This window comes from Hylobates moloch, unplaced genomic scaffold, assembly GCF_009828535.3.
Source record: "Hylobates moloch isolate HMO894 unplaced genomic scaffold, HMol_V3 SCAFFOLD_7, whole genome shotgun sequence".
NCBI lineage: Eukaryota > Metazoa > Chordata > Mammalia > Primates > Hylobatidae > Hylobates > Hylobates moloch.
This window is the reverse complement of record NW_026652282.1, coordinates 125,931,044-125,943,590: the sequence shown is the minus strand read 5'-3', so window position 1 is coordinate 125,943,590 and position 12,547 is coordinate 125,931,044. Positions and strand designations below refer to the sequence as shown.

Here is a 12,547-nt window from a genome sequence, read left to right as displayed (position 1 = left end):
AATTTCAAGTAAAATAAACTGTATCCACATCTATTGAACCAAACAGGTCTGAACATCTAGATTTTACTTCTATAAATTACACAAATACATTGTACATTCTTAAATAATGAATGCTTACGATATTGATTTGTAAACCTTTCCATATAGAATGACTCAACACAGCAATGTGAATGAATCAATGTTACTGTTATAGATTGCAACACTCTTTTGATTTTCTCTTTTGTGGCTGTTGTTTTATCTTCCTGGTTTCTGCAGGCTACTGTATCAGTCCTTTTGCTTTGGCTATGAAATCTGTTTGAGCTGAATGAGGCAACACTGGTTATTAAGGCTTATTTCTACGATGGAGTATTATCCTTAAATCTGATGCCATTTCCAGAGAACGGTGAGAGAATCACAGCTACCTTGAATCTTCAGGGTCTGTTTTGATGATTTTCTTTTCTAAGGTAAAAGCTGAGTGAGGGTGGTCTTTTAAACTCCCAAGGCTCTCTGATGAGTGGGACTTTGCCTCACTGGGATAAAGTCTGCTCAGCTCCCCATCCACCACAAAATGATGGGGTTGTCTGTTCTGTAAATTAGGCATTCGGAGATTCAAAGCTCTTTCTCCTTGTCCGTCTGAGTTATCGGAAGTCAAGCTTTTAGGACTGTGCTCTTCTGAGCTCTGCCTGTAAAGCCCTGCAGACAGCCTCCTCTCGGCATGCTGCAGTCTCTCATAGCCAACTTGGTTGCAAAGGAACTCCATCTGCTTTGCCATCACCTTTTCAGGCTGCTGTGAACTAAGAGCCGCGAGTTCTTCACTCTTAGCTCTAGCCAGCTGGCAGAGCGTTTGCACAGAATCCTGGAAATCTGGAAACCCATCCTCCACTTTAATCCTCTACGGGGATAATTCATCTCTTTCTTCACATTTTGACTTGGTGGTTCTGTAAGTATATTTATAGGTGACTTCGCGAGAAATCTGCCTAGCCAAGGCAAAAAGCTCACCTCTTCTTGTCAGCAGAGCATTATCCTTCACACAGAGTTGAGCAGCCGCTTCATTAACAGTGAGCTCATGAAGAATGAGATGTTTTCCATCCTTCCTCTTTGAGTCAAATCTGCCACATATTCACTGTGTTTCCGCGTTTCCTCCTCTTTGTATGGATCATTATCGTTCATCTCGAAGACGTGACCAATCATTTTGGCCAACTTCTTGTTGGTTTTTAGCAGCTCTTTCACTTCGTTCAAGTCACTTTTCGGCAGTGTGGGGGCCATCCGCTCCGCACACTCTGCCACAGAACGCACAGCAGCAGCATCCAGTGCCTCGCTGCTCTCCTTTGGGGACGTTTGGGAGCCCAGGTCTGCTGGGGAGAGGCTGTGCTCGCTCTTGGTGGCATGGTGGCCTGGCCAGAGTCTGGACTCCCCAGCACTCTGCAGTGCTAGGCCCCCGACCACATCTGACTTCCCCTGTCCCAAGCTCTGCACACAGGTGGTGGCAAAATTGGGGAAATTGGGTGGTAAATTGGGTGGTAAAATTGGGGATTTAAAAATGAGGTTCCCAGGCATTGCTACTCCTGTCATAACTACTGCAGGATATTCCCAGCCATGTCGGTGATCCCTCTGGTAATTTATAGATCGGTATGCTACTGACAGGAAGGGAAGTCAGCGGCTGATTGAAAAGCCCAGGGTTTGTGACCCAGTCTCTCAAAGCCTTCTGCAGCCTTCTAACATGCAGGGGCTTGCTAGCCATGCCCACGAGTGCCATCGTTTCCAAAAACTCCTCTTTTCCTGCTTCATAGAGTTGCTGGACATCATCACCACCTTGTTGGAGAAAGGCATCAAAATAAGAAAGCAGATTGGCTTTTTGTAATATTGTATACAGCTGCAACTCCCCCAGGGTCCTGGGTAAGGCCTCGGCCGTTACTGTGGGTGGGTTTAACTCAGCCAGCAGCTGCAGCGGTCTTGGCGCGCTCTCCCCGAGGAGGACTGCTCAGCCCCAACTCTGAAGCGATGGCCCCGGCTCTCCCTCCTCTGGCAGCTGCGGAGTCCGGGATGGCCCCGCTCACATCGAGGAGGGAAGGGAAGGTGGTGGGTGCGCTCTCCCTGCTGCCTCCCAGCTCGGGCCCGCCGCTTCTTCCCGCCGCCCGCCCCGACTGCGCTGGCTTGGCCGCGGTGGCGGCAGCGCCTCTCCCCACTCCTGTGCTTTTAATTGAGAGCCCCGTAGGTCTCTGCTTCGTCAGCCCTAAATGACCTAGGGATGGTAATGTCAAAAAAGTGAAGTAGTCATGTAAACCCTCCCGCAGATAACAGTAATAGAAACTGGATGATACACCCAAAGACAATCATTGAAAGACACTGAAATGTCTCTAAGAGCATCCAGAACGCAGATGATAATTTACTCGAAAACTTCCAGCTGTAAGATTGTGATTTTGTTGCTTTATAGTAAGAGGATGACCTGCAAACCCCACAGCTATGACTACTGAAAATAATGTTAGAAAATGATAGCCTTACCAGCTCAAGGTGCTAGAGTTCAGAATTCAGGGATGTAAAATCAACTTGCAATTTTAATTCTAGAAATATGATTAAAAATTTTAAACGGCAATTCCACTATTAAGGTAACTGCAGCACGAATATGACCCAAATTCTGAATATAAATTCTATCCAAATCTCTGAATAACATCAGAAAAGCAGTCTGACACCAAAGATAAATCTGTTCTTGAAAGATAGGAGATAAAAACTTAAGCTACAGCAATTTTCCAGAGATGGGCACCAAAGCTCTAGAGGGCACTTGTAATTCTTTCATAGATTACAGATTTTGTAATCCATGAAAGATTTTGTGTGGTGGTGGAGGTGATGAGAAAGACCTGAGTGTCGGAAAGACTTGAGAATGAGGATACAGGTTAAAGAGTGGAGGATTCTCTCCATTTCTGCCCTCTTACCCTTCAGGTAGGCCCAGATTCGAGTAGTGACATCTCAACATCAAAGACAAATAAGTCCTTGGTTAGAAAAATGAATAGCAGCCATTGTCCTATTACTGGGTGATCTTTTATGGCCATAGTGTTATTCAAGCAAATTTAAATGGGGTAACTCATTTTTTTTTTAATTTTCCCCCCACTTTTGAATTCTGATAGCATTTCTTTCACCAGACCTCTTACTTGGCACTCAGCGTATGTAGACTTACACAATTTTAGGGTTGGAAAGAACTTTAAAGTTCATTTAATTGAAGTTAACACTTGGTGTAGGAATTTCTTCTATGATGTCTCTATATAGATACTTATGTAGCCTCTGACTCAACTCTCCTGGTGACGGGGAACTCTCTACTGCTCAAGGCTGCTTCACAGCTGGATAGCTACATATTTTGTTGGAGTAGACGAGGACAAGTCTGAGCAAGAGACTAAAAAGAAACCACAAGAGAAGCAGATGGAAAATGAGGCAAGAGTTGAGTCCCGGAAGCAAGGGCCAAAGAGAGACTTTCAAGATTGAAGGTTAACCTGAGTAAACATTTCTGTCAGGGCCAATAAGATGATAATTGACATGTGCTCATTGAATTTGGCCTTAAGAACAGTTTCAGGGATAAGTGTGGAGGTTGTACCCAAAATTGCAATGGACTAAACCATGAACGGAAAGCGAGGGAAAGGAGGCAATGACCAGTAATGACTTTTCTCAATAAACTTTGTTGAGAAAAGAAAGAGATATGACAGTACCTAGAGTGAGATACAGGATTCAGAAAAGTGTTTTTCTTTTTCTTTTTTTTCTTTTCTTTTTTTTTTTTTTTGTGGAATATGTGGGCTGGTTAGCAGGTTTCGTTGCTAAGGAGACAAAGCCAGACAAGAGAATGAGACCATAATTGACAGATGGAGGTCTTGAGAAGGTGCCTGGGAGCAAATGGGTCAAATCTTTAGTGGGAGGACCTGCATGGCCAGGTGAGTTTTTCTAGCAGCACTCCATGATGCTGCTGCAAGGAGTGAGAAAGGCAACAGTGAAGTCAGCGCAGGTGTGGCCATTTTGGGGATGAGATGAAGTAGAGTGTGGACAGTGAAGTAAGGGAATAAAGGATATTGGCCAAAATCGTTGAAAAGAGGGTACTGGCTCCATCATTTCTTAGTTGTGTGACTTTGAGCAAGTCACTGTCCTTTTTTGGGCTTCAGGCTGCTCATCTCTGAAATGAAGATAATAATGCCTACTGACTGTTGCAACTCACAATGTGATGGCATATGCAAATGACATCATAAGCTGTAGAGCCCAGCACTAGTGTGAGGTGTTATTCGGATTTCCTTCTCTCTTCTGAAAGTGAATGGGAAAATGCCATAAGTAAGAACACTGGACACTTCAGCTGGTAATGGTTCAAACCAGACACTATCTCTAGTCAGGGCCTCCCTTCTCATAAGTTGTGTTTCCCCTGTTTTCAAAACATAGGTGTACACTGGGGGCTGAGGTTAGACAAACAAAGATCAGCTCATGGAAGGCCCTGAAATGCAGGCTAAAGAGTCAGGAATTCATCCCGAGGACAAAGGCAAGCACTGGACAGTTTTGAGCAGAAAAGGCATTTGGGGAATGTAGTATTTTAAGAAGGTTCATTTAAAATGGGTATATGGGCTGAATTGAAAAGAAAGGAGAACTGGAGGCAGGATGAGTAGTTGGGAGGTCGATTGCAATGATCAGTTTAAATGATAAAGAGCTATCAAATAGAAAGGAAGAAACAAAAGCGATTTTAAAGGAAGCAACTGACAAATGACTGGACATGGAGAGTGAGAGACAGAGAAAGGGGACATGATGACTAAGTTCCTAACTTAGGAGCTTGGGGGAATTGGGGCAATTGGGATATCACTAAGAGAATCAGAGAAAACAGGACAGGACTTAGCTGTGGGGCATGTATGTGGGGAGGGTAGAGGATGGATAGATAGGGGGCAGTTAATAACAAGTCATGTTGGGTTTCACCGTGTTAGCCAGGATGATCTCGATCTCCTGGCCTCATGATCCACCCACCTCGGACTCCCAAAGTGCTGGGATTAGAGGCGTGAGCCACCGCGCCCAGCCCTACATTTACTTAAATTTTCTGTGAACTTGGAGTGGGCATCTGTTCAGATGAACTAGCAAAAGTCTAACTAGTTAGCAACAAAACAAAACACATAATTAAGCAAAGAAGTGAAATGTCAAATAAATTAAAGATAGAGTTACAGGTATTTTCATCTTGACTTCCATTTCTCTTTGTTCTTAATTCAAACCCAAGATGAGCAATATTCTTTAGATTTATTATTCAAATTCCATTTACCATAGGCTTCTGAGCCTGTCGTGATTCTGATCTGGCTATTGTGTTCATGTAATCATGAATCTGAGATAATGAATGTAGCTATTGCAATGACTGAAAATATCTTGGGATGGGATTGGTGGGAAGGAACATTATCTTGACCTTTGAAAACTTTAATCTCCTACCACCCAGACTGTGTAGTAAGCCCTCCCTGGCCTAAGTCCTCTCTTAACCCATTTGGGGCAAGACTGTAATAGAAGGGAGTCTTCTAGGGTGGCAGATGCCTTCCCTTTCCCTTGGAGCCATAGAGAAGTCCTTTCCTCCTTATAGCCTCAGTTTTCCTCCTGAGCAATATGAGAGGTGTGCAACAACTAACTAAAAGTTACCATGTCTCTTTGGTTAATAAACCCAGGACCATTATTAGCTCCTAATAATAGTTGCTCGCATTTGCAAAGCATTTTATAGATATAAAAGGAGGCATACAATTTCACAGATTTGAAGATACTCTTTTTTTCCTGTTGTAACATCCTCACAATTGGGATGCATCTCAAAATCGATGGCATTTTAGATTAGATGAAATGTGTCATATTTTTCAAAATATTGGGGAAACAGTACAAGGTTGTCAATATTTCAATGTTGCCTTGGGAAATGGGTATGGGCAGATGGACTGAAATGGAGCATGAGGGAACACTTGGGAGTTATGAAAATGTATGTATTAATTGTGGCAGTGGTTATGAGCATACACTTTTGTAAAACTTCATCGAACTATACAGTTAAAAAGGGGTGGTCCATTTTATTGCATGTAAATTATAACTCAATAATGTTGATGCAAGAAGAAAAAAACAGAAAGTTTACGTGAAAAAAATATTCCCTTCTTGTAGCTCTCTTTGCTTTGGCTTTCAAGACATCAGTGAAACGCTCTTTCAGGTTCGTGTACAAAATGTGGATAATAGGTTTGTTCAGAAAATTAAATGAGATAATGCTAGGAAAGTACTTGGTTTAGGTCCTGCCCTGGCATTAACATAGCACAGTTGACAGGGGCTGCTGCCTTTCTTTCTTCTGTGCCTAAGATGAACCATTGTATAGAAGCATAATGATCAGCATTGCCATAGCTGATCACTGTTTCATTAAACAATTTTATTTTTTCCTAAATCTCAAGTCAACCAGGCTGTTAATAAATTATTAGGAAAAAAACCAAATAAAATATAATAAATATTATATGTGGACAATTTGTCAGTAAAATTGTATATGATATGAAGAGAACAACTCAGCTATCAGTGAGCTCAAAGGGTCAGATTTGACCCTTTAATGATCTTGTGATGCCCAAAAGGTAGTGTTTCTTATACTTGAAATATTTGCCCCTAGGCAGCCCCACAGTTTTCAAGCCTTTTCTACTACCACCATGCATCTAACCTGAAATTTCCTAACAAGAACCTCCAGGCTACATGTTTCCAAGTTTCTAGTAATATGATATTGAAAAATGCATTTCATTTCCGCTGGACCTCAGCTATCTCATCTCTAAAGTGAGGATATTAACTACTTCCTTTGTTTTCCTCAATGTTCATTTTATCTGATAGGAATGCCATCTGTCCAACTTTATTATGATTAATATTTGCATAGTATAGCTTTTTTCATCTGATTACTTTTAGCCTAAGTGTGTCATTGAAATTAAAATTCATTTACTGAAGACAACATATTGAGTGATCTTGCCTTTTTACCTAGTCTTATTATCTCTGAATTTTGATTTCAGTGTTTAGATGATTATATTTAATATAATTTTCAACATGGCTGCATTTAAGTGTAACCTCTTGTTATCCATTTTTTTCTGTTTGTCCCGTCTGTTCTTTGTTCCCTTTTCCCTCTTGTCCTGACTTATTTTGTATTAAGTTGGATTAATTTTATTGTTTCATTTTACTTCCACTTTTGGCTTATTTGGCACACTTCTTTTTTCCATGTTTGCAATGAGGTTTAACTTATGAGTCTCTAGCTTATCACAACATGCAATAAATCATTTTCTTACAACTCACATTGGTGGTTAAAGTTTTATAACAGTGTACTTCCATACCCTTGTCCTTTGTACTATCATCGTATGTTTTAGTTATTTATGTCTTACAAACTCCATAATACATCATTGCTATTTTGCTTTAGACAGCCAGTCATCTTTTCATAACACTTTTAAAGGTATAACTTATGTATAATAAGCTGTACATATTCAAATTGTGCTACTCCAATGAGTCTGAGATATATATGTGGATAAACACGTATATCCATCCGTGAAACCACTGCCACAATCAAGATACTGAACATGTCTGTCAATCCCCAGAGTTTTATCTTGCCCATATGCAGGTCTCCTGATGACAAATTCTTTTAGCTCTTCTTCTTTTTTTAGTCAGAAAATGTATTTATTTCACCTTAATGTGTGAAAAATACTTTTGCTGGCTATATAGGCTTCTAAATAGATATTTTTCTTCCAGCACATTAAGGATGTTGTTCCAATCTCTTCTAATTTGCAATGTTTCAAGGAGAGACCAGCAGCAACATGTTCAGCAGAGAGCTGATGCTAGTATAGAGGGCTAGCAGAGCTCTGTCAAATGTGGAAGAGCTTCAGTTTAGCCTGGGAATGGAGCCATTGGGGAGACATAATAAATTGACTTGGAGATCAGAAAGGCTGCCTTGGGAGGATTCTAGTGGCAGAACTTACGAAAGTATCTAGGGTTTGGCTCAGTGGCTTAAGGACTCAGCTAACTCTATAGTCTATCACTTTGCCATCATTAAAAGTTGCTATTTGTACCTTATCAAAGTCCTTCCTCACATTCTTTGCACAGGACCTTAGCATGGTAGTGACTCATAAAATGTTTTTTGAATTGAGTTGGATCCTTGCTATAGAATGAAATCATTAGAAAAAATGGAACCTCGCTATATTGAAGTTTAACTTGACAATAGAATTACTTCCCAGTTTTTCAACTCCTTGAACAAAAATCGTTTCTTAAGTGATACAATATTTATGTGAATTAGTACTAACCTTTGGGAGAGCATTAAACATTCCCCATTAATAATTGCTTCTAAGTGATAGTGCATACTTGGCAGGGAATGGGAGCATTTATAGGTTTTCTCTCCCAGTGTTCACAGCCTTTTAATGAGAGCTGTGGCTCACTTGAGGTGAGGGAATAAAAGACAAGGGAGCGCTGGGATTCCTCCCTTTGCTCTTCACATTGTGAGTGGTGAACAAGGCTGACTTCATTCCACAGCTGGATTGATATGTAAATTTACTCCGACTAATTGGCTTCCCCAGCTGTCTCCAGAGGGCGGATGTATTCTTTATAAAGTGCTGTCTAGGGCTGCATTGAGAACATTAGAACTACTTAATTGAATATCAATGAATCTTTATAAACTAATAATGATGGGGAGCCTGGGAAGCCTGATGTAGATTTGGCATATTGAGAAGAGGAGTGCCCTGATTTGAATTTGTGGGAAGTGAAATTTTCTCTGAGTTTTACAAAACCCAATTTAGGCTTCTTTAATCTAAAATCCTTGAAAGCCCCACTGGTGCCTTCTTGAACATGTCCTTTGGTGAATGTTGGACGTGGGCAAGTGTGTGAGTCTGTGTCAAGAGATTACCTCCCTCCTTTTCCTAATACAGTAAAACTCAGTGATTGTTGTGGTTAATTCTTGCTCATGCAGGAAGAGTCACTATTCCTTTCCACAAGTCACTCCTCCTTTCCCTTAGGGACTAGGGGAGTGCATCCAAACTGAGTATACCTTGTTGCTCCTTGCACAGGGCACTGGGAGCCAGCAAGCAGCTCTTCTTGGTTCTGGCAGAGCTGATACTCAGAAACTGAGTGAGCGTAGATCTTTGCCTTTAAGTCCTACCAGGAAGTTCACTGAATCAAACCAAACCCAACCAAAGCAAACCACCAAACCAAACAAGAATAACAAACAACAAACACAACTCTGTGTAGTTCAAAGTAGTGGGGTTGATATTGCTGGATCACTGGGCCATTCTGAGGTCCACTGAGATGTGCCTAGGATGAGGATTTCCTTTTTCTTCTCTTCTCTCCCTCCCTCTACTACCTTGTGCTATCAGACATTCAAAGGCCTAGGCGGGCAGGTCACCTGAGGTTGGGAGTTCGAGACCAGCCTGACCAACATGGAGAAACCCTGTCTCTACTAAAAAAATATAAAATTTAAGGCCGGGCACGGTGGCTCAAGCCTGTAATCTCAGCACTTTGGGAGTCCGAGGCGAGTGAATCACGAGGTCAGGAGGTCGACACCATCCTGGCTTACACGGTAAAACCCCGTCTCTGCTAAAAATACAAAAAAATTAGCCAGGCGTGGTGGCGGGCGCCTGTAGTCCCAGCTACTCGGGAGGCTGAGGCAGGAGAATGGCGTGAATCTGGGAGACGGAGCTTGCAGTGAGCTGAGATTGCACCACTGCACTCCAGCCTGGGGAACAGAGACTCCATCTCAAAACAAACAAACAAACAAACAAACAAACAAAAAAACAAAATTAGCTGGGTGTAGTGGCGCATACCTGTAATCCCAGCTACTCAGGAGGCCGAGGCAGGAGAAATGCTTGAACCTGGGAGGCGGAGGTTGCGGTGAGCCGAGATGGTGCCATTGCACTCCATCCTGGGCAACAAGAGTGAAACTCCATCTCAAATAAATAAATAAATAGATAAATAAATAAATAGATAAATAAATAAATAAATAAATAAATAAAATAAAACTGTACAGTATCACTGTCAAAAACAGATGTAGATTAATGGAACAAAATAAAAAGTCTAGAAACAGGCCCCAGTATATAAAAATTTATCATGCATGAAAGGTGTTGTTTCTGACCTGGAAAAATAATTATTTATCTCATAAAAGGTACTGAGATAATTGGATAGCTATTTGGTGTAAAAAGTTATTAATAAAAGTAGACCTCACAGGACACCCCTAAACAAATTCTGATTGTTTAGAATTTGATTACAAAAAGAACTGCAAGTCAAGAAAGTCATCATAACTAAAATTAAAAGGCAAATGACAGACTCTGAACAATATTTACAATACATATATAGCAAGGATTCTGACAAGTTGGTAAGAAAAAGATGAAATCACTCAATAGAAATGTGGACAAAGGACATGAGCAGATAATTCATGATGAAGAAATGCAAATGGCCAATGAGCATGAAATCCTTATTAATGATAAAAACCACTAATTTAACAGTACCCTAATTATTGTTTATTAAATGGACAGTTTTTCTTTAAGCACTAATGCCCAGTTGTGGCAGAGGTGTGCAGAGGAGGACATTCACCTACCCGCTAGAAGGCAATTGGTAATTTGCATCAAGAGCCTTAAAATGGTTCATGGACTTTGGCCCAGAAATTCTACTTATTGGCACACACTTTGAACTGCTTCAGAGATATGTTCAAAGATTTATGTATATAGGTGTTACTCATAATTAGTTCAAACTGGAAATAACCTAAATGCCCACCAAGAACTATTTAGTTAAATATATTAGTTAATCATATTATTAGTTACATACTTGTGCTATCATTATATGAATGCTACATATTTTAAAATAATATTTAAAAGACTGTTGGTGATATTGCTGTTTGTGTTACACTATATAAAGTGAAAATAAACAAGATATGAAGTAGGAATCAAGGTTACTCTCTCTTCTGGGTAGTTGAATCTAAAAAAAAAAACCACCTCTCCCTTGACACTTCATCTTCTAACTACCTGCCTGAGATTCCTTTCCTTCAATTCCCTTCCAAGCTTTTCACAAAGGTAGTGCACAAACACAGTCTCCACTCACTCAGCTCTTTTCCACTCTTAATGGATCACGATATGGATTCTGCCCCTGGACCAGCTCTCCTCAAGTCACTAACAATAGCTCTGTTATGAAGTTTGGAGAATACACTGCAGCTCTGCATGTTGGGCAGGTCTGGTCCCTCTTCCTCCACCTGCACTTTCAAGGTTGGGTTCCCAGGTGGGGCTCTTCTCACTGTTCACACTCTTCCTAAGTGATCTCGCCAACTCACATGAGTTTCATATTACATCTGGCAAGGTTCTCTAAGATTCCTACCTTTAGCCCAAATCTCTCCCTTCAAACTCCAGAGCCATCTATCAGTCTGTTGGATAGTTCCACCTGGAGGTCCCACAGGCAACTCTCAAGTCCAGATATCCAAAACCAGACTCATCATCACCTCCAGTCTTCCAAATCTGCCTCTGTCTTTTCTGTTTTGGTTACTGGTGTCAACATGCTCCCAGTAGGATTGTCACTGTCTGCTTATTTCTTTCTCATACAGGTGTGTGGATTTAATTTTCTTAATAGTAGGCACCCTGGCTTAGTCCCTTAGTCACTTACCGTCAGCATCTTGCATAGGGCCAGGTGCCCAAGTAGGTGCTTAATTGTTGGTTCAATAAATGAATGAGGTTATTGGACTTATAGTCATAACCATTCTTTTGACCATTTTGTGATTTTGTTTGCATTTTTAAAACTCGCACAGAAAAAGTATAAATATTATCTTTATTCTATCACCTTTTGGGAAAATAATATAAAGTAAAAAATGAAAGTACCCCCTTTAGTTTCTCCAATCACTCCCAGAGGAATAGGGCTTACTCCTGAAGCATTTCGGTGCATAGATCTCTTGACATTGTCCTATGCTTATAAATCCATGATTATATATAAATAGACATAAATATGTTCTTTTTAAAAAATAAAGTTGCAATGTTAGACTTATATGAGACTATAATTTATTCTTTCACTTAACAAGTAATCTAGGTGTCTTTACAGGATATATAAATCTACCCCTGGCTTTTTAATGGCTGCCTAGTATTCCACTGTGTGGGTATAGTATAGTAAATTGATAGACACTTAGGTTGTCCACCTCTCCTTTTCTACCATTAAAAACAAAACTGAGTCCCCTCAAGCTTTGGCTGTCTGGAGCTCCACTGCTCCCAGCAGCCAGCATGGAGGAGTAGAGTAGCCCTTGTCATCCTGGGAGGCAGGCTGTGCCCATCTCTGGGCCACTCGAATCACAGGAGGAAAAAAAAAGGCTAAAACAAACATCCTTATATATATCATACATATACCTTTATAAATATTTGTGATAATACTTTTATAAAATGGATTATAGGTTCCTGGAAATGAAAGTTCATTGTCACAGGGGCATATATATATATACACACATATTAGACACTACCTAGCTTCATATGTATATATATACATGCGTGTGTGTCTGTGTGTGTGGACATATGTATATATTCTGTTTAACAGTCCATGAATATCCATTCCCTTTCACACCTACCAATACTTGATATTATCCATATTTTAAATTCTT

The 12,547-nt window shown here is 40.6% G+C and overlaps 1 protein-coding gene across 1 annotated transcript; it reads right to left on the bottom strand.

Moving 5' to 3' along the window:
* Positions 1–397: 397 nt before the first annotated feature.
* Positions 398–11,587, bottom strand: LOC116811214 (NGFI-A-binding protein 1-like). Its single transcript, XM_058441363.1, is given in 5 exon segments — positions 398–1,101; positions 1,104–1,468; positions 1,500–1,893; positions 1,958–2,221; positions 11,572–11,587. Coding segments are annotated over 5 exon segments (1,743 nt in total).
* Positions 11,588–12,547: the final 960 nt, after the last annotated feature.